Genomic DNA, 17009 nt, shown 5'->3' on the forward strand with positions numbered 1-17009 from the left:
CACCTCCATGTCTCCCCCCACCCCATCAAGGATCCTAGAAAGTCCAGATCAGGGACCTAGGACTCCCGTCCTCACCTCAAAACCCATCCAGCACCCCCATGTTCCCCGGCACCCCCAGAACCAAAGGGTCCTCTCTAACCATCCAGGCCCACCTCCCCTAGAGTGGCTTACAGGGCAGAGAACTCCACTCTAGTCAGACCCATGGAAAGTCCTTGCTCGTGTCTAACCCTAGTCCTTCTTGCTTTCTGTACTTGTTAAAACCTCCCCCACCTCACACCCAGCCAGACCCTCCCCAGAAGGCCCAGAGGCCCAGGGCTGGGCATCTATTGCCTGGCTTCTCCAGAACCTTGGTATCGTCTTAAATGCTGCATAATCTCCAAGCATCTCCTGCCCTAGTCACGGAGGGTGCCCCGTCAGATGTCATCTGGAGAGGGTAATGGCTTTTCCCAAGGACGCTTCCTGAGAGACGAGGGTGTAGGAGCTGGTGGGGGCAGAGGGCACTGCTCTCCTGCCTACAGCCTCAGAGGCCCTGCCACGTGCCCTGGTGTCCAGCTCAGCCCAGTACAGGGCAGGAGATAAGGCCGGGTGCCCGGACCTGCAGGACTCCAAGGTGAAAAGTCACTGCAGGAAGGGCTTTTCCAGCCGGTTAAATGTTAACAGGCCCAGAAACAGAGGCCCAGGTTTCTTTGCCCAGGGCGGCTGGGGTGGCATACAAAGAGTGCTTAATATATGCAATATATGCTGGCTGCCCCAGCCCGGGGTCTTGGTGTGTGTGTGTGTGTGTGTGTGTGTGTGTCTTGGTGTGTGTGTGTCTTGGTGTGTGTGTGTGTGTGTGTGTGTGTGACGTGGAGGCAGAACGGCAACTGGGAGGCTCTGGGGAGCCTGGAAGAGACATCTGTAGTCCAGCCGGCCCCCGGCCAAGCCCTTTCTGTGAAGCACAGAAAGAAAAGGAAATTAAAGGGGAAAGGGGCAGGCCCCGCAGGGGTGGTGGGAATTCCTGTCGCCTCCAGCCTCGCTGGGCGGGTGGGCGCACTGCCCACAGAGGCCTGAAATTCTGGCGAAGGCCACCCCCCACCCCACCCCCGCCCCCGACCTCGCGCCCCCGCCGGCCGCAGACCACAACATCCCTTCCCCCCGGAGATTCCGAGCACCAGGTGTTAGCCCAAGCAGAGAAAGGGTGGGGTGGGGGTCGGACGCGGAGACTTTCTGGAAGAGGAAGCAAACACAATCCATCATGCAACTGTGCAAAGAAATGCCCCAGGGTGTGTGTGTGTGTATTGCGCAGGGGCGTGCCCCCCGGGTGCAACCGGCCCCCCATTATTGCTTCTGTCGGGAATGCAGGGGGGTGGTGTCGAGGGGCGCCTCGAGGGCGGCTGAGCTACACAACGTCCAAGGCCGGAGGTGGAGGGGAGGGCCTTAGAGAGACATCTTGGCGAGGCTGCGGAAGGGCAGAGGGCAGCACTGGCCCAGGCTCCCGCCGCGGCCCGGCGGGGGTTAAGGCTGGAGCTGGGCGAGGGCGGGGGTGGGAGTGGAGTGGGAGAGGGAGGGAGAGGGAGGAGGGTCTGGCCGTGCGGCCCCGCGCTCCGCCCTCGCCCCTCCCGCCGGCCTGGGCGCCGGGCGCCGCGCACGGCCACCCATGTCCTTATAAGGGCGGCCGTCGCCGGGGCAACGAGCGCCCGCCCCCAGCCCGCGGCGCGCGCCCCTGCCCCCGCCCCCACCCCCCGCCCGCCCCGCGAATGGAACGTTGTGTGTCAAACCGGCCGCAGCGCGAGGCCGGCGCGCGGGGTCGGCGGCGGCGAGAGCGAGGCTCGGGCCCAGGCACAGGCCCAGGCCGGGCGGGCGCGGCCGCAGCGGGGGCGGCAGCTCGGGAAGCGCCTGCCCGCGGCCCTGCAGGCCCCGAACGGCCACCGGGGGACCTGGGGGACTCAGGGGGCGCGGTGACCGGCCCCGGCGCGCGCCCGCCGCCCCTCCCCCCCGCCGCGGGCGGCCGAGCAACTTGCGGCCAAACTTTCCCCCCGGCCTCCCGCACTCGGATGGCAGCCCGCTAAGTTGGCCGCAGCCCTCGGCCGAGCGGCGGCCAGGCCAGAGGGCTCCCCCTGCGCAGCCTGGGCCGGGCCATGGCCCGAGCTCCCCCGCCGGGGCCCCAGGGCGGCGGGGCGCGAGTCCCCGGGGCCCCCGGCCAGCACCTCTAGCGCGCCCCCCCGGCCCCGGGCCTGGCCCCGCGCTCGCGTGGGAAAGTTGGCCTGGAACCGGCCCGACCAGTTCCTCCCGGGCGCGCGGACCGGCCGCAGGAAGTTGCTGCAAAACTTTTTTGGGGGGTGCAGCCGGGTGCCCCCGGCGCGCCGGGGCCGGATGCGCGCCGGGTAGGGTCCCCCGGGTCGAGAGGGGTGCCCCGAAGGAAGAGCGCAGAGGGGGCGCCCCGGCCCTGCTGCCCTGGGGCTATGGCCATGGTGACCGGCGGCTGGGGCGGCCCCGGTGGCGGCGGCGGCGACACGAACGGCGTGGATAAGGCGGGCGGCTACCCGCGCGCGGCGGAGGAAGACTCGGCCTCACCCCCCGGCGCCGCCAGCGACGCTGAGCAAGGCGACGAGGAGCGGCCGGGGCTGCAGGTGGACTGCGTGGTGTGCGGGGACAAGTCGAGCGGCAAGCACTACGGCGTCTTCACCTGCGAGGGCTGCAAGAGCTTCTTCAAGCGGAGCATCCGCCGCAACCTAAGCTACACCTGCCGGTGAGCCCCCTATCAGCGCACCGCCGCCGGGCACCCGGCCCCGCTGTGGGCCGGGCCTCTGACCTGCTCGGTCACCTTGGGCCTGGCGCTGACCTTCCCTGGGTCTCCACTTCCCGTCTGAGATAGGGGCACAGATCGTTTTCCCCCTCTCCATTACATTCTTGGGATTGTGTATACTGACGGCGCTGTATCGATGCAGGTCCCCCCTTCAGGTGGTCCCTTGCGGCATCCGCCCTAGTTACTTGCTCCCCCTTCCTCCCTTCCTTTTCTCCGGACAGGGGTCAGCTCCGCGCGGGGAGGGGTTGTGGTGCTGTCAGGGGTGGGTCCCTGACCCCAGGGCATCCCTTCTCTTGGGAATCTCGGCGCGTGGGGTACCCCGCGGGAATTAAACGTGGAACTTGGACTGTGGGGCTCACAGTGTCCAGGGGCCATTGTCTGCGGCCGCGCGGATCGATACGGCGCGCCCTTGGGGTCAAATATCACTTCCAAAGTCGCTCTGACCACCGAGGCTGCGGCGGGAGCGAAACTGGGGTGGCACAGGCAGCCTTCTTCGCGTGGGGGCCCCTGCTGTGGGGTTGGGCCTGCTCACCGGGGGAACCCCCGCCCCCCCCCCACCCCAGCCCTGGCTCACCCTGGGCTTTGGGTCACCGGAAACTCCTGCTCGAGGTCCGGGTGGGTGGCGGGATTTGACCGCATCTTGGCTGCTCGCCCCCCCACCCCCACCCCCACCCAGGAGTTGGTGCAGAGCTGGGCTCCTGGAAAATCCCTGAAACTTTGGTCCGCTCTGAGACAGGGTGGGCATGAATGTTTCCAAGAAGCAGCCCTGGACTGTCCTAGGTTGGAGTCCCCGCTGACAGGGTGTGGCCGTGCTAGCTTCTCTCCTTAGTTCTGGGGCATTAGGTGTGGGGGGAGAAGCCGCTGGCATTGAGTGTCCAGGCCAGGGCTCCCTTTCCCACCACTCTTTGGTGAGCCTCCTTTTGCTCCATTGACAAGCCCCTACTCTGCATCCTCCAGGAACATGCTTGGGCTCTGTAGAGCCAGTTTGGAGAGTCCCGTTTTCCAGATGGGCAAAACCGAGGCCCAGAACGCTCTTGGTGCCTGCCCTGGGTCACCCGGGGAGAGACCCTGCTCCACTTGGGGCTTAGCAAGGGGAACTGTGGGGTTGGGAAGAGAGGGGCAGCTGAGTCTGGGTCAGGGTGTCCCCAGCGAGAGCTGCTGGTGGAGGGCTTGTTGGCAAGGCCACTGGGCGGAGCCCCAGGCACCTGAAGCAGGAGTTTGGCCCCAGGTCCAGCCTGTCTGGGGTGGCTGTGTGTGTGGGGGAGCTGGCTTAACTCTCTCCTCCAGTGCTAACTGGGCCACCAGACTTTGGCCTCATTTTTGCTGCTGGAATAGCTGCCTGCTCTCTGGCCAGGTCTTTAGGGAGGGCAGAGGAGGGGCTCAGGTAGTTTTGGGGTCCCAGAGGCTCCCTGAGAGTGGGAGCAGGGAGCACCAAGGTCGGGGAGAGGGGCCATGGTTTGGGGCTGGCAGGTTCTTCAGAAGGTCTCTGCTGTGTGATCTGGTGAAGTCACTGCTTCTCTCTGAGCCTCAGATTGATTCAGCAAAGTCCCCTCAGAGCCTGGCCTGGGTGATTTGATGCCGGCCCCCTAGAAAAGACTCAAGCTCCAAGCCCAGCCCTCTCCCAGTTTGGGGGAGACACAGGTGTCCCCAGCTTGTGCGGTGTGGGTTGGGCCAGAGGGAGGGATGGTCTGCGGTCCCAGGAGGGAACAAGGGGCTCTGCCTAAGGGTCAGAGAGGAAGGCCACCGGAGGTGGGCCTTGAAACATGAGGGGTTTAGCAGATAGAAGCAGAGGGCACTCCTGCAGAGTGTAGCTACAGCAAACACTCAGTGGCAGGTTTGGGGGAGCAGTGATGTAAGATGAGACCACCCAGGCATAGGAGAAGTTAGAGGTGAGTGGGTCTGAAATGCTGGACCGAGGTCAGTGGGGAGCCATGAAGGGTGTGTGAGCAAGACAGGGCTATGATCCAATTGGACTGGAAGCCAGAGCCCAGGGAGGAGGCTGAATTGGACTGTGGGGTTCGGCGAAGCATGTGCTCTTTAGGTGGGATGACAGGTAGAACTTACTGTTTCCTCATCTGGAGGGACAGAAGCTCTGTCCTGACTCTACAGCTGGGGAAGTTGAGGCAGAAGGCTCAGGGCCTACCCTGAGGTCTGAGGGCCCTGAGCCAGGCTCCTGCCTGCCTGCCTGCCCCAGGCCTGGCTGTTTCCACGCGGCTGCCCAGGACCCTCCCACTGCATGCCTGCTGGGCTTTGTTCTGGTTCTGCCTGAGCTCCTTTTGCCCTAGTAAGGCCTATTCCTGGGGGCTCAGGCTGGTGGGACACAGGGGCCTGGGCTCAGAGGCTGGCGCTGCAGGACACAGAGGCCTTGCAGAGCCTCAGCTCTCCTAAATCTGCCACTGGGACTCGCAGCTGGGGCTTGGGTCTTGACGCCCTCCCCCCACGCCCCCAGTTTCTCCAGAATGAGTGCATTCCATGTAGAATTGGCCTCTGGCCTCCCATTTTCAGATGAGGAAACCAAGGCTCAGTGGAGAAGTCACAGCCCAAAGATCAGGGCTGGGTGTCTGCAGTTGAGATGTGTTTGATTTTTAACTTCATTAAGTGTTTGTTTTACTTTGTGACTGTCTCTAGGTACCCTCTTGGTGCCCAGCTGGGACTCCAGGGTGTCTGCCCCAAGCCTGGGCCTCAAAAGGCCCTGAGCCCAGGGTGGAGAGAGATAGGGAGGGAGCACAGGGGCAGGGGCCAGGGGGAAAAGGTGCTGGGGACATTTGAAGAACAAAGGCCTGAACCTTCCTGCTAGGGACTGACCCTGGATGGGAACTCATTGCCTCACAGGGCGGGGCCACCTGTCGCATCCCTGGAAGAGGCAACAACAATCCCTGAGGGCCACCCAGAGGAAGCTTCTTGGACTCAGTTAGGAATTGGACGTTCTTTCCAGAGAAGGGGTTTGGGGTCTTAAAGGGGTACAGGAGTTCATTTGTTCATTCACTCATTCGTTCGTTTGTTCGTTCATCGTTTGTTCGTGGTGGCCTTGTGTAGGGCAGTAATGCTGGGGCTCCACAGTCCTGTGACCCCCTAGAGGACTGGCCTGGCTCCTAGTCTCTTAGTCAACTCACAAAGCCTTGCTCCCTGACTATGTTCCTTCTCTGCTCTCACATTGCCCTTGGGACAAAGAACCTGACCCTTGGCCTGACAGTGACCAAGTAAAGTGAAACTGTTTAGGCCTTCATATTTTGGCATTTCCAACCTTTTGCCCTTGTTGCCCACTCTGCCTGGAACTGCCTCTGTTTCCCTGGGGAACTTCTGATCATCCTTCAAAACCCAGTTCCAGGGCTTCCCTGGTGGCGCAGTGGTTGAGAGTCTGCCTGCCAATGCAGGGGACACAGGTTCGTGCCCCGGTCCGGGAAGATCCCACATGTCGCGGAGCGGCTGGGCCCATGAGCCACGGCCGCTGAGCCTGCGCGTCCAGAGCCTGTGCTCCGCAATGGGAGAGGGCACAACAGTGAGAGGCCCATGTATTGCAAAAAACAAAAAAAACAACAAAAAAACAAAAACCCAGTTCCAACATATCCACTCTGGTGTGCTCATCTGCTTTGCCACAGACTGCTCTTCATCTGTGGCACTCACCCAGATTGTCCTTTCCTCTTTGCAGGCCTAGCCTCTGTGCCACTTTGGGGCCACTTGCCCAGCCGAGGTTGGTGGGGGGGCTGGTGGTTCTCAGGGGCAGCCTTCAAAGGTGTCTCCCAAGGTGGCTCCAGGGGCAGGATGTGGGTGTCACGGTAACCCCCATGGTGACCTCTGCATGCCCACAGGTCCAACCGTGACTGCCAGATTGACCAGCATCACCGGAACCAGTGCCAGTACTGCCGCCTCAAGAAGTGTTTCCGGGTGGGCATGAGGAAGGAGGGTGAGTACCTGCTGGGGTGGTGCAGGCAGGGGATGAACAAACGGCCTGCCCTTTGCTCCTTCTTTTGGGGTCTGGGAGCTATGGAGGGCGGGGTCTGGTGCCTGCTAACCTCGTTACCACCAATGATCCTGAGATCCCGTGGGCCTGGGTTTGGCCCTGGGCTGGAGGAATCCAATTATCCGTGGCTGTCTGGTGGCTGCTGCAGAACTGGGATGCAAGGGACTCCCTGACTCCGGCCCATTTTAGAATTGTTCTTCCCCCACCCTCCCCAGTTCCTCCCCAGGCCCCACCCCGGCCTCAGAGGCAGGTTCCCTGGCCCTGATACCCTGGTGACCCCCCTGCCCTCTAGCCAGGCTACCGCTTTCTGAACAAGGATGTATTTTTTTATTTGATTTGCTTTCCCTCCACCTTCCACCCTCCACCCCCTGCCTTGTGTTTGCCCAAGGCAGGAACTCACCTGACTAAGGCAAAGGGCAGCTTACCTTTCCGCCTGACCGGGGCACTGGGAGCCAGAGGGAGGCCCAGCCTCTTGTCCTTGCCCTGGGGACTTGGGTGGATACACGCAGGGTAGCTGGGTCTAGAACTCCACCAAGCACTCTTAGAATTCAAGTGGAACTCAGAGACTTGTACATGGATGTCTGGGCTTGGGAGCAGAATCTGGCCCATTTCAGCGATGGCCCCTGTGCTGGGCTTCATGTCTCTGCCTGGACTCTCATGAGCCAGGCCAGCAGTTCTTCCCTGCATCTAACCTGAGTCTCTCCTGCTCTAAAGATGGTTTCTCCTCTGCTGGGCCTCTGTGGGAGAAGGTGGGACAGCTGCTCAGACTCTTTCTCTTAAGACCGTCTCGTCACTCCCTTTGGTCATTTTAAGTGTGGGGGTGACTGTCTCTCCGCCCCCCCCCCCCCCCCCCCCCCCCGCCAACCTGGATTTTACCTCCACTTGTTGATCTGACCTAAACTCCTGATATACATCTTATCAGGGCTTCAGATCTGCAAAGTCTCAGGGTGGAAATAATCTCAGGTCATGCCCCAAGCACAGCCCTATCTCAGGGCCTTTGCACAGGTTGTTCCCTCTGCCTGGAACGCTTGCCCAGTCACCTGCATGGCTTCCTCCCTTGCCTCCTTTAAGATTTGCTCAAACAACACCTCCTCAGAGAAGCCCTCCTGATTACCCTTCGCCACCCCCTCTTTATTTCAGGCCATCTATCTTGCTTTATAATTTACTTGCTCCTCTATCAGGATGTTCTCCTCAAGGTCAGAGACTTTTGTCTGTCTTGGTTTTTGACATATCCCCAGTGCCTAGACCTGCCCCGAAACCCATAAGGTGCTTAATAAATGTTTCTTGGCTTGAGTTACTATCCATTTAGCTCTTACTAAGTGCCAAATGCTATTCTAAGCAAGTTAGATACATTCTCATGTAAATTCAGTGATTGGTCTCATCATCATCACCATTTTTATTATCAACTGCATTTTTTATAAATGGGAAGACAGCACAGAGAGCAATAGAACTGTGGTTGGGATTTGAACCCACAGTCCTGGCTGAATGAGGAGGAAGAGCTGGGGAAAGGGGTTCTCAGGAAGCGGGAACAGCAGGTGCAAAAGGCCCTAAGGTGGAAACCGTGGCTGGATGGTGGAAGAATGGTGGGGGTGGGGTTTAGAACCAAGTGGGCCCGGGATTGACTGGGACTCACTCTCTCTCGGGCCTCATCTGGCTACACCCATTTGACAGATGATTCTGAGACTTCGAAATCACATGGAGCAAGGCTTGAATCCAAGCCCCTGTTTCCCTGATCAGCTCTGCTAGCCCCTGGCTCCCACTTGCATCCCCCTCTCCATCTGCTTCATGGTGGGTTGACCAGAAGTTCATGGAGGTGGTGAGCCAGGGCATTCCACCTCATTAAAACTCATTAATTAGTCTCTGCCTGGCACCCAGCCCAGTCAGCCCCTCCGCCCCTCCCTCTGTGGCACAGGCCAGGCTGGCATGCAGCCACCTCTCCCCTCTTTGCACCTCAGCTTCCCTCTTCTCACCAACCTGATCACTGGGGGCACTGGCCAAGGCCAGCAATTGGTCCTCCCCGCTCATAGGCAAGGTTACTGATGGAATCACATGTTTACTGAGCACTTGCTACTGGCCAGGACTCCACTCTTAGCACTGAGGTCACTGCAGAGACCCAGAGAGATGAGACCTGCTCTAGGGGGCCATGACCTGGAGGGTGGGGCTGGGAGGTCTCTCCATAGGAGAGATCAGTGCTCAGCCCATACTGATCACTTGTTTTAGGGGTAGGCTGGCCATGTGCCCCAAGTCCTAGGGAGGAAGGTGATCGCTCCCTGGACCCATTCTCAGGTCTTGGACCCCTATGATTGACAGATGAGGACATGATTGACAGGTTTAGTCTCCCTGGCTGCGGAGGAGAGCTCACACAGTCCAGTAGGAGGGGGCCAGGTGCGAATTAAATTAGCCCTCACCCAGTGGTCCCATTCCCACCTGGGAAGGTTCCCCCTGTCCCAGGGTCATGGCCCTTCTCTGAAGGAAGTAGGAATTGGATGGTGGCTGGACATGGACTCAGGCTGAGGGCACAGGGCAGAGCAGGGTGGGGCATGCAAGACCTTGGCCTCTGTCATCCCAACAAGCTTTGAGCCCATGAGGTGGGGATTGGGGGTCCAGGGAAGGGCTGAGCTGGGGGGCTTGGAGGGGAGGGGGCTGAGTGACCCTTTGATAACTTTATCTCCTTCCCTTATTCCTCCCTACTTGGCCCCCCGCCCACTCTCTCCGGGTACCCACCTTCCCCCTCCTTCCTTCCCTCCCCACTCCCTTTTCCTCACACCCCACTCACCCCTCTCTGGTTTCCCGTGTTCCTCAATCCCCTTCCTATCCCATTTTCGTCACTCCCTCTCTCCCATCTCCTGATTCCACCCCTCCCTTCTCCCCTCCTCCCTCTCCTGTCCCTCCCTCATTTCCTGCGGGGCTGGCTATCTCCCCTCCTCCCCGCCCCCCCCATCTCCATCTCCCCCTCGCAGCGGTGCAGCGCGGCCGCATTCCGCACTCGCTGCCTGGCGCCGTGGCAGCCTCCTCGGGCAGCCCCCCGGGCTCTGCGCTGGCGGCGGCCGGCGGAGACCTCTTCCCGGGGCAGCCGGTGTCGGAGCTGATCGCGCAGCTGCTGCGCGCCGAGCCCTACCCTGCGGCGGCTGGGCGCTTCGGCGCGGGCGCAGCGGGCGCGTTCGGCGCAGGGGGCGGCGCAGCGGGCGCGGTGCTGGGCATCGACAACGTGTGCGAGCTGGCTGCGCGGCTGCTCTTCAGCACCGTGGAGTGGGCGCGCCACGCGCCCTTCTTCCCCGAGCTGCCGGTGGCTGACCAGGTGGCGCTGCTGCGCCTCAGCTGGAGCGAGCTCTTCGTGCTGAACGCGGCGCAGGCGGCGCTGCCCCTGCACACGGCGCCGCTGCTGGCCGCCGCCGGCCTGCACGCTGCACCCATGGCCGCCGAGCGCGCCGTGGCCTTCATGGACCAGGTGCGCGCCTTCCAGGAGCAGGTGGACAAGCTGGGCCGCCTGCAGGTCGACTCGGCGGAGTACGGCTGCCTCAAGGCCATCGCGCTCTTCACGCCTGGTGAGATGACCTGAAATGGGGGGCTCTGAGGCCGTGGGAGGGGTGGGAGGGAGGGATGCGACCTAGATCCTGACCCTGGCCCCGGCCGCCTTAGCCCTCCACTCCCTGATCCACAGCTAGCCAGACTTGTGTCCCTGAAAGCGCCTTGAGCGTTGATGGGGGACAGTGGAGGAGGTGATGCGGGCGGTGTGACACCCTGATGGCCCCACCCCCGATCCCAGGTCTCCCTAAGAACTTCGATCCCTGTTCGGACCCGTGACTCACGGCCCCACAGCCTCTCTCCCTGATTCCCAGGCTCCCTGAGACCCCCCATCCTTCACCCCCTCATCAAGGTACTCATCGTGCTCAGTGGGCACTGACAGCAGAATGACAAGTGGGGGGACGCGGGAGGAGAGGTCCCCCCACCTGGTTCTGGCCCTCATTCCCTGATCTCTGTTGTCCTCCCCAAACCCTCTGACCCTCATCTGCCAAATCAGGGTTCTCTTCTTGTTACTGACCACTTATGGAGAGCTGCCAGGCAGGGGTGCCTTGACACCTGGTTCTGGCTTCCCCTGGGCTCTCCACTCCCAGATTCCTGGGGCCCCTAGACCTCTGACCCAGGGCTCCCAACCTGCCCCCTGACCCGCCTCCAGGGGCCACCCCTCGCTGAGCTGGAGAGGGTAGGGGGTGTGGCTTGGAGCCCCTCCCACCGAGGGGCGGGACTCCGAGCGGAGCCGTTTGCTTCCTTACGTGTCTTTGGTAACCGTCCAGCAGCCAAAGCCCTGCTTTATTCCAGGGAGTGGCGCAGCTGGCTCTGCGCTCTGGAAGGAGGCCCCACTAGGTGTCTCCTTGGGGCCAGGGATGCGGGAACCAGACACAGGCTACTCCGGGAGGTGGCTTTCATCCAATAAATATGGCTTTGCCCCTCCTTATTTCCCCAGGAGACTTTCTCTGCCCCCATTCATGGGGCTGTCATCTTCACTCACATCGCAGGCCCCTCTGGGGTGTCTGAATACCCCCTCTAGGCTTTGCTTTCCTCCCCAAGTCCCCTCCCCAGCCTCTTCTTCCCCTTGAGCTTGATTAGAACTTGTCTCCCTGCTAAATGCTTTAGTCAGGGCCCCTCCACCCTTGAGACATCACTGCCTGCACCCCTGTGCCATCGTCCTTGGATGAAGCCACCTTAATATTTCTTGAGGACCAACACTGCCATTTGTGTCCTAGGCCCCCATCTCCCACCTCCTGAGTGCCCTCGTTCTGTATCAACAGCCCTGAGTGGTGCCCCCGCTCCCCCGTCAGCCCTGGGGTCCTGTGTCCTCCCGCCACCTCGTCTTCTGACCTTTCCCTTGTCTCCCAGATGCCTGTGGCCTCTCAGACCCAGCGCACGTGGAGAGCCTGCAGGAGAAGGCCCAGGTGGCCCTCACTGAGTATGTGCGGGCCCAGTACCCATCGCAGCCCCAGCGCTTTGGGCGCCTGCTGCTGCGGCTCCCTGCCCTGCGTGCTGTCCCCGCCTCCCTCATCTCCCAGCTGTTCTTCATGCGCCTGGTGGGCAAGACACCCATTGAGACGCTGATCCGAGACATGCTGCTGTCGGGAAGTACCTTCAACTGGCCCTACGGCTCGGGCCAGTGACTGGACAGGGCCGGGTCTGCAGACCTCCAGGGACACATATGCTCAAGCCTCCAGTGGGGGCCCCCAGGCAGAGGACCCCGGCTTCCCTCCTCAGACTCCTGTTTTTTAAAGACTGTGAAATGTTTGTGTTTTTTGTTTTCTAAGTGATCATGAAACCAAAAAAGACTGTCTAGGCTCCAGCCAAGTCTTCCCCAGAAGCCCTGGTCAAGATGAGGGGCGAGACTGAGGGTCCAATCCCAGGACAGCCGTGTCCCTTGGTGCCCCAAGCATGAACTCATGGTGCAGTGGCTTCTCTGGTGTGATGGACAAAGTCCTGGCATCTGGACTGGAGGGGCAGCTGCACCCGGGCAGGGGTAGCATGTACCAGGCGGATCCTCTGGACACGTAATCCATGTTGGACACTACATGATGGATGAATTAAGGCCAATAATAAAGAAGTTTCCTACCTGCGCAGCCTCTGTCATCTTTGTGAGGGGAGGGTGGCACGGAGGGCGCCCTACCATGGCTACCCACTCCCAGCCATCTGGAACACCCACAACCTAACAACAGCCCTACTTTCTGTTTCTGTTGGACAGTTTTGTGGGGGATCTGCAGCTGGGGGCAGGAAGGGGGGCCCGAGGTCAGCCAGTGAGTCTGTAAGAGTTGAGCTTAGCAGATGGCTCAGGTTTGAATTCAGATTCTGGCTTAGGAGGGTGAGCCTCATAGATTAACATGAGCCTTAGACCAAACACTTGTTTCTTTTCTTTTCTTGGCCGTGCCACACGGCTTGCGGGATCTTAGCTCCCTGACCAGGTATTGAACCCCGGACCCACGGCAGTGAAAGTGCCGAGTTCTAACCACTGGACTGCCAGGGAATTCCCTTTATTGTTTTCTTTGGTCGGCCCTTAATCATCTGGGCCCCAGTATCCTCGGGAGAAACATCTGGGGCTAGTTTTGTCACATGATCTTAGCCCAGACAGAACCCTCCATTTCCCTGGCCACAGCGACTGCTTTAGGGAGGGCACGTGGCCCAGAGCTGGCCAATGAGATTCAGTGGCAGGGTTGGGAATTCCGGAGGATATCATTAAAGCAAAGCAGAGCCAGAGAAAGACCAATTTCCCTGCATCAGGCCATACCTGAAACCCTCGTGTGTTTAAGTTCCATGAGCCCAGACTTCCCCTTTTGTGCCTGAGCCAGTTTGAATTTGGTTTCTTCTCACATGTAACTAAAAAAAACTCCTGTTTTGAAAATTGGCACTTGGAAGGTGAGGACCTCTAAGGACAGACTTTGAAATGAGGACTTGAGTTGATGTGCAGTGATGCAGCACCAGGGAGCTTGCCACCCTGTCCTCGGAAGTCTGTGGCTCAGCTCTGTGGTGGGAAAGGCACCTATGGAATGTATTGCCAGGGCTGTGGCTCTAGGGGATGGCTAGAAAGGGCCCAGATCGTGGTGGTGGGTGGCATCTGTTGATCCTGACAGGTCTTGTCAGGCAAAGACAAGCCCTTTATCAGAGATGCCCCTTTGAAAACAGTGAGCAAAGAACTCAGGTCTCACCCTGCAGGCTAGGCCAGTGCTCAGCCCTAAGGCAGTCCCAGTCCCCCAGAATGCTCTCCACTGGCACCCCAGGCTCCCCCATGTCTGTCTCGGAGGAGGTCTGGGAAGGCGGGGAGGAAGGAACGAGGGTCTTTTGGGTGTGCCCTGTTCCCGGAAGGGGACTGAGGTGGGAATGGGAGGGAGAGGCTACTGGGCTCTCCCATTGGTGGCTGGGCTGGTTTCTAATCGGTAGGTGTTTTGTGAGCTGTACTGTGCATAAGTGAATGTCTGTCCATTCCAGTTGGCCTGGACAGCAATGCCCCATTTCTCAGATTCACAGAACATCTGTGGACTGACCAAGACCATGGTATCTGTCCTGCTTCCAGTCGGCCAGAGACTTGGATGCCTGTCCAGGCCTGTCTGCTGAACTCCTACTTCTCCTACAAAACCCTACCCATATGGCCTCTTTGGCAGGAAGACATCTTGAGCCTCCCTGGTTGTTAGGACTCTGCTGTCCGGGTCCAGCCCTCTGTCATTGCTCTGTCACACTGGGCTCTCTTGAGGACATGGGTTTCTTGAGGATCAGTCCTGGGACTGAGGCCTCTCTGTGACCCAGTGGCTGGCACTGCCTTCCCTGCCCACAGTCTTCCTGACTGTCCCTTTTCCCTGTGACTCCCCTGGGAGGCCAAGACTCAAAGTAGCTGCTGGGCCACCATCACAGGGCCCCACACAGAGCCTGGTGCTACCTGTGTCCCATCCACTCTACCCAGGGCCTGGCATGCAGTGGACATCAGGGGACCCTCCTGGCCAAGGAGGTGATGCTAGATGTCAGCCCCTCTGCTTCCCACTTGAAGGCTCTTAGAGGAGAGGGAGCGCCCCCAGACAGACTAGGGTTCACAGCTCACCCAGAGACCCTGGACAAGTCCCTTTCTCATAACCTTAATTTTTTTCTTCTGGAAAAACAATTTTTTGGTGACAATGAGTGAAATCAGGAGTTTCAAGCAGCTGTACACAGTCGGTATTTAATAAGTGTTTATTCCACTGGGATGAAGAGCAGGACCTCTTCCAGGGGATGGGCTGAGATCTGGGATCTCCCTGGGGGTCCTGGAGGAGGTCCTGAGAAGCCTTCCTGGAGGAGGGACCATCAGATCTCAGCCTCAAGGGCGAAGGCATCTGAAATCAGGGACGGCTACCCCAGGCGGGGCAATAGCAAGAGCTAAGGCCAGGAGGTAGGAAGAGAAGCAAGGGCAGGGTGGCACCCCAACTCCAATGTTTCCCTCTGCCTGTTTGCCAGGACACTCAGAAGTACACAGAGCCCTCGCTGTCTCCCTGGTCATCGAATTTCTGGATCTGAGTCTTGAGGTGCCTTAGTTTGCCCTTCAGGTAGTGGCAGCGAGCCTGCTTGTCCAGGAAGCTGGGGTCCTGAGCAGGGCAAGATCCAGGTAAGTCCTTGTGGCAGTCTGGCCTATGGCTCTCAAGCTGCTTGACCTTTTGCATTTTCCTCTCTGAGCCTCAGTTTTCTTTCCTTGAAACTGGGCAGGCACAAGTGTCCCAGCTTCCTGGGAGTGTGTGTGTGTGTGTGTGTGTGTGTGTGTGTGTGTGTGTGTATGTGTAGGGGGGTGCAAAGGACAGGCTGTAGGATTCAAGAGGCATGACTCACCAACTGCTTCTTCTCAAATTCCCTCCAGACACGGGCAGCAACATGGGCCTCCTTCTGCCAAAGGAGAAGGAAGGGGGTGCTCAGGGAACACAGGACCCAAGGAGGGATGGGGAAACTGAGGCTCAGACAAAGTGGACCTTGTCAAGGGCTGATCTTGGCCTATGTGCTGTGGTACCTGCCCAGCCTGGAGGAGGAAGAGGCCCAGAGATCTGAGCCCAGTGGGTTTCCGGAGGCCTGGGCTACCTGGAAGGGTTGTAGGATGGGGGTTTCCACCTGGGTGCTAACCTGGCTTCGGGGTGGGGGCAGTGAGTTCAGCAGGGCCTCCAGCTGCTGGAGCTTTGCCTGTGCAGAGCCCACCTCCTGCTGAAGCTCCAAGAACTCTGGATACTGGTCCTGGAACACTGCAGCATAGCGGCTCCGATCCTTCTCGTTGCTCACTGGTGGATACTTACTACCAGGTTGACAGGGGGTCAGAGTATGAGTGTAAAGAATTCCTCTCTTTTCCCCAATCAGTGTAATTTTTCTTTGTCCATGTTGGGTTCCTAGCCCCAAATGCCCTTTTTCTCTGTTTACTATTTGGTAAACTCTTATTCACTTGTCAAAGCCCCAGCCTCAGTGCTCCTTCCATGTTCCCAGAAGTCAGGAACCACAGGGGGGCACTCACAGCTCATAGTCAGGCACGGGGTGGGGCCTAGGCCCATGTCCCCCGGGGACGGCTCTAACAGACTTCTTGGAGCCCAGGAGGGTCCGGGAGGGCAGCTCATCCTCAAATACAATCTTCTTGGGCCTTGTCCCGTGTGCTCCGGGCTGAGGCTGGCACAGAGGGCGGGGCGCGCTGGGTTCGAGGCCTCCAGGCACCAGTCGCTGCAGATGCCGCAGGAATCATGGTTTGGAGTTAACGAGGGTCAGCCGGGATCCATTATACAGGGGGGAATGTATCCTTTGCCTAGGCTCAGCCTGGGGACATTCCTCCCGTTCAGACTCACCGGGGGACCAGGGCCAGGAGGGCGGGTTTGCAAGTTCCCCCGGGAGCCGCGGGTCTGCGGGGCCTCCCGGGTGGGCATCGGCTTCGGGGTGGTGCCGCGCGGGCGTCCCCGCACCGGTGGGCGGGCCCTGCGGGGGGAGTCGTGGCCCGCGCGTGGCGGGGGTGGTCGGCGGGCGGACTGTGGACACAGGAGGAGGATGCGATTGGAGGAGGGTAAGGTGGGAGGACTCACGGGGAAGCTGCTCACGGAGCGGCCAATTCTCCACCAGCGGCGCGTTCTCCAGCTCCGCCCTCATTTGCATAGACGCACGCCATTGGCCTTCAGAGATCCCCAGACCCCGCCGCCCAGTGCGTAACCCGAAAGAGCGCTATGAACCGTTACGTCACCACGCAGCCCAGGATTGGCTCGCGTTAACCCCTGCGCGGCCGCAACCTCTGCCGCAGGGGTATGTGGAGCCCGTGGACACCGCCCCCGAGAAGACCCCCGGGATCTCCGGCCCGGCAGCGGGCCGCAAGAACCATTCCCTCCCGGGGTCACCTGTCCCAGCGTATGGGGTTCCGAGTCTGGGTCCGCTCCCGAAGAGAGGCGCTCGAGTCCGTGTAGTGCATTAACTACAGGCTGGACTCAACTGGCTGGGTCGCTCCGCAGGTCGGGGGCGGGGCTGGCGGCAAGGGGGCGGGGTTTGGCGAACCTGAAAGTGGAACCGCACCCTTGCCCAGAGTCCAACAGAGACCTCTACCTGTTGTGTGTTTGGGGCTGGTGACCCACCCTTTCCGACCCTCAGTTTGTCTGAAAAACTGGTGGTTTTGGAGAACTTGTATTTATCTATTTACTCAGCGGTTATATGTACTTTTTCCAGCGGTTATATTTTAAAAATATTTCTTTAAATAATTATTGGAGGCACGTTTAGAAAATTCAGATAGAAAAGAGGCGTAGGGCAAAGTGAATTTCT

The 17009-nt window shown here is 60.0% G+C and overlaps 2 protein-coding genes across 4 annotated transcripts; one reads left to right on the top strand and one right to left on the bottom strand.

Moving 5' to 3' along the window:
• Positions 1–1752: 1752 nt before the first annotated feature.
• On the top strand, positions 1753–12349 carry NR2F6 (nuclear receptor subfamily 2 group F member 6). Its single transcript, XM_004277587.3, has 4 exons — positions 1753–2728; positions 6595–6689; positions 9707–10291; positions 11625–12349. Exons 1-4 carry the CDS (start codon positions 2442–2444, stop codon positions 11897–11899), a joined length of 1242 nt encoding a protein of 413 aa, XP_004277635.1. The 5' UTR covers positions 1753–2441; the 3' UTR covers positions 11900–12349.
• Positions 12350–14426: 2077 nt separating this feature from the next.
• OCEL1 (occludin/ELL domain containing 1) lies at positions 14427–16731 on the bottom strand. 3 transcript variants are annotated; one of them, XM_004277588.3, is made up of 6 exons: positions 16595–16731; positions 16058–16234; positions 15736–15935; positions 15357–15522; positions 15072–15125; positions 14427–14833 (listed from the first exon to the last, which is right to left on the bottom strand). In XM_004277588.3, the coding sequence occupies exons 2-6, from the start codon at positions 16133–16135 to the stop codon at positions 14711–14713; spliced, it is 621 nt and encodes a 206-aa protein (XP_004277636.1). In that variant the 5' UTR covers positions 16136–16234; positions 16595–16731; the 3' UTR covers positions 14427–14710. The 3 variants fall into 3 exon arrangements, with proteins under 3 accessions (XP_004277636.1, XP_049564220.1, XP_049564219.1); XM_049708263.1 differs by having other exon boundaries at positions 14427–14600; positions 16058–16695; XM_049708262.1 differs by having other exon boundaries at positions 16058–16694.
• Between the last annotated feature and the right edge of the window lie 278 nt (positions 16732–17009).

This window comes from Orcinus orca, chromosome 3, assembly GCF_937001465.1.
Source record: "Orcinus orca chromosome 3, mOrcOrc1.1, whole genome shotgun sequence".
NCBI lineage: Eukaryota > Metazoa > Chordata > Mammalia > Artiodactyla > Delphinidae > Orcinus > Orcinus orca.

Coding starts and splice junctions, on each gene's coding strand:
- NR2F6 (XM_004277587.3), top strand. CDS start 2,442: ATGGCCATGGTGACCGGCGGCTGGGGCGGCCCCGGTGGCGGCGGCGGC. Junction 6,690..9,706: donor GGTGGGCATGAGGAAGGAGG/GTGAGTACCTGC, acceptor TCCCCCTCGCAG/CGGTGCAGCGCGGCCGCATT. Junction 10,292..11,624: donor CATCGCGCTCTTCACGCCTG/GTGAGATGACCT, acceptor CTTGTCTCCCAG/ATGCCTGTGGCCTCTCAGAC.
- OCEL1 (XM_004277588.3), bottom strand. CDS start 16,135: ATGCCCACCCGGGAGGCCCCGCAGACCCGCGGCTCCCGGGGGAACTTG. Junction 15,126..15,356: donor TGCCCCCACCCCGAAGCCAG/GTTAGCACCCAG, acceptor CTCCTTTGGCAG/AAGGAGGCCCATGTTGCTGC. Junction 14,834..15,071: donor AATTTGAGAAGAAGCAGTTG/GTGAGTCATGCC, acceptor TGCCCTGCTCAG/GACCCCAGCTTCCTGGACAA.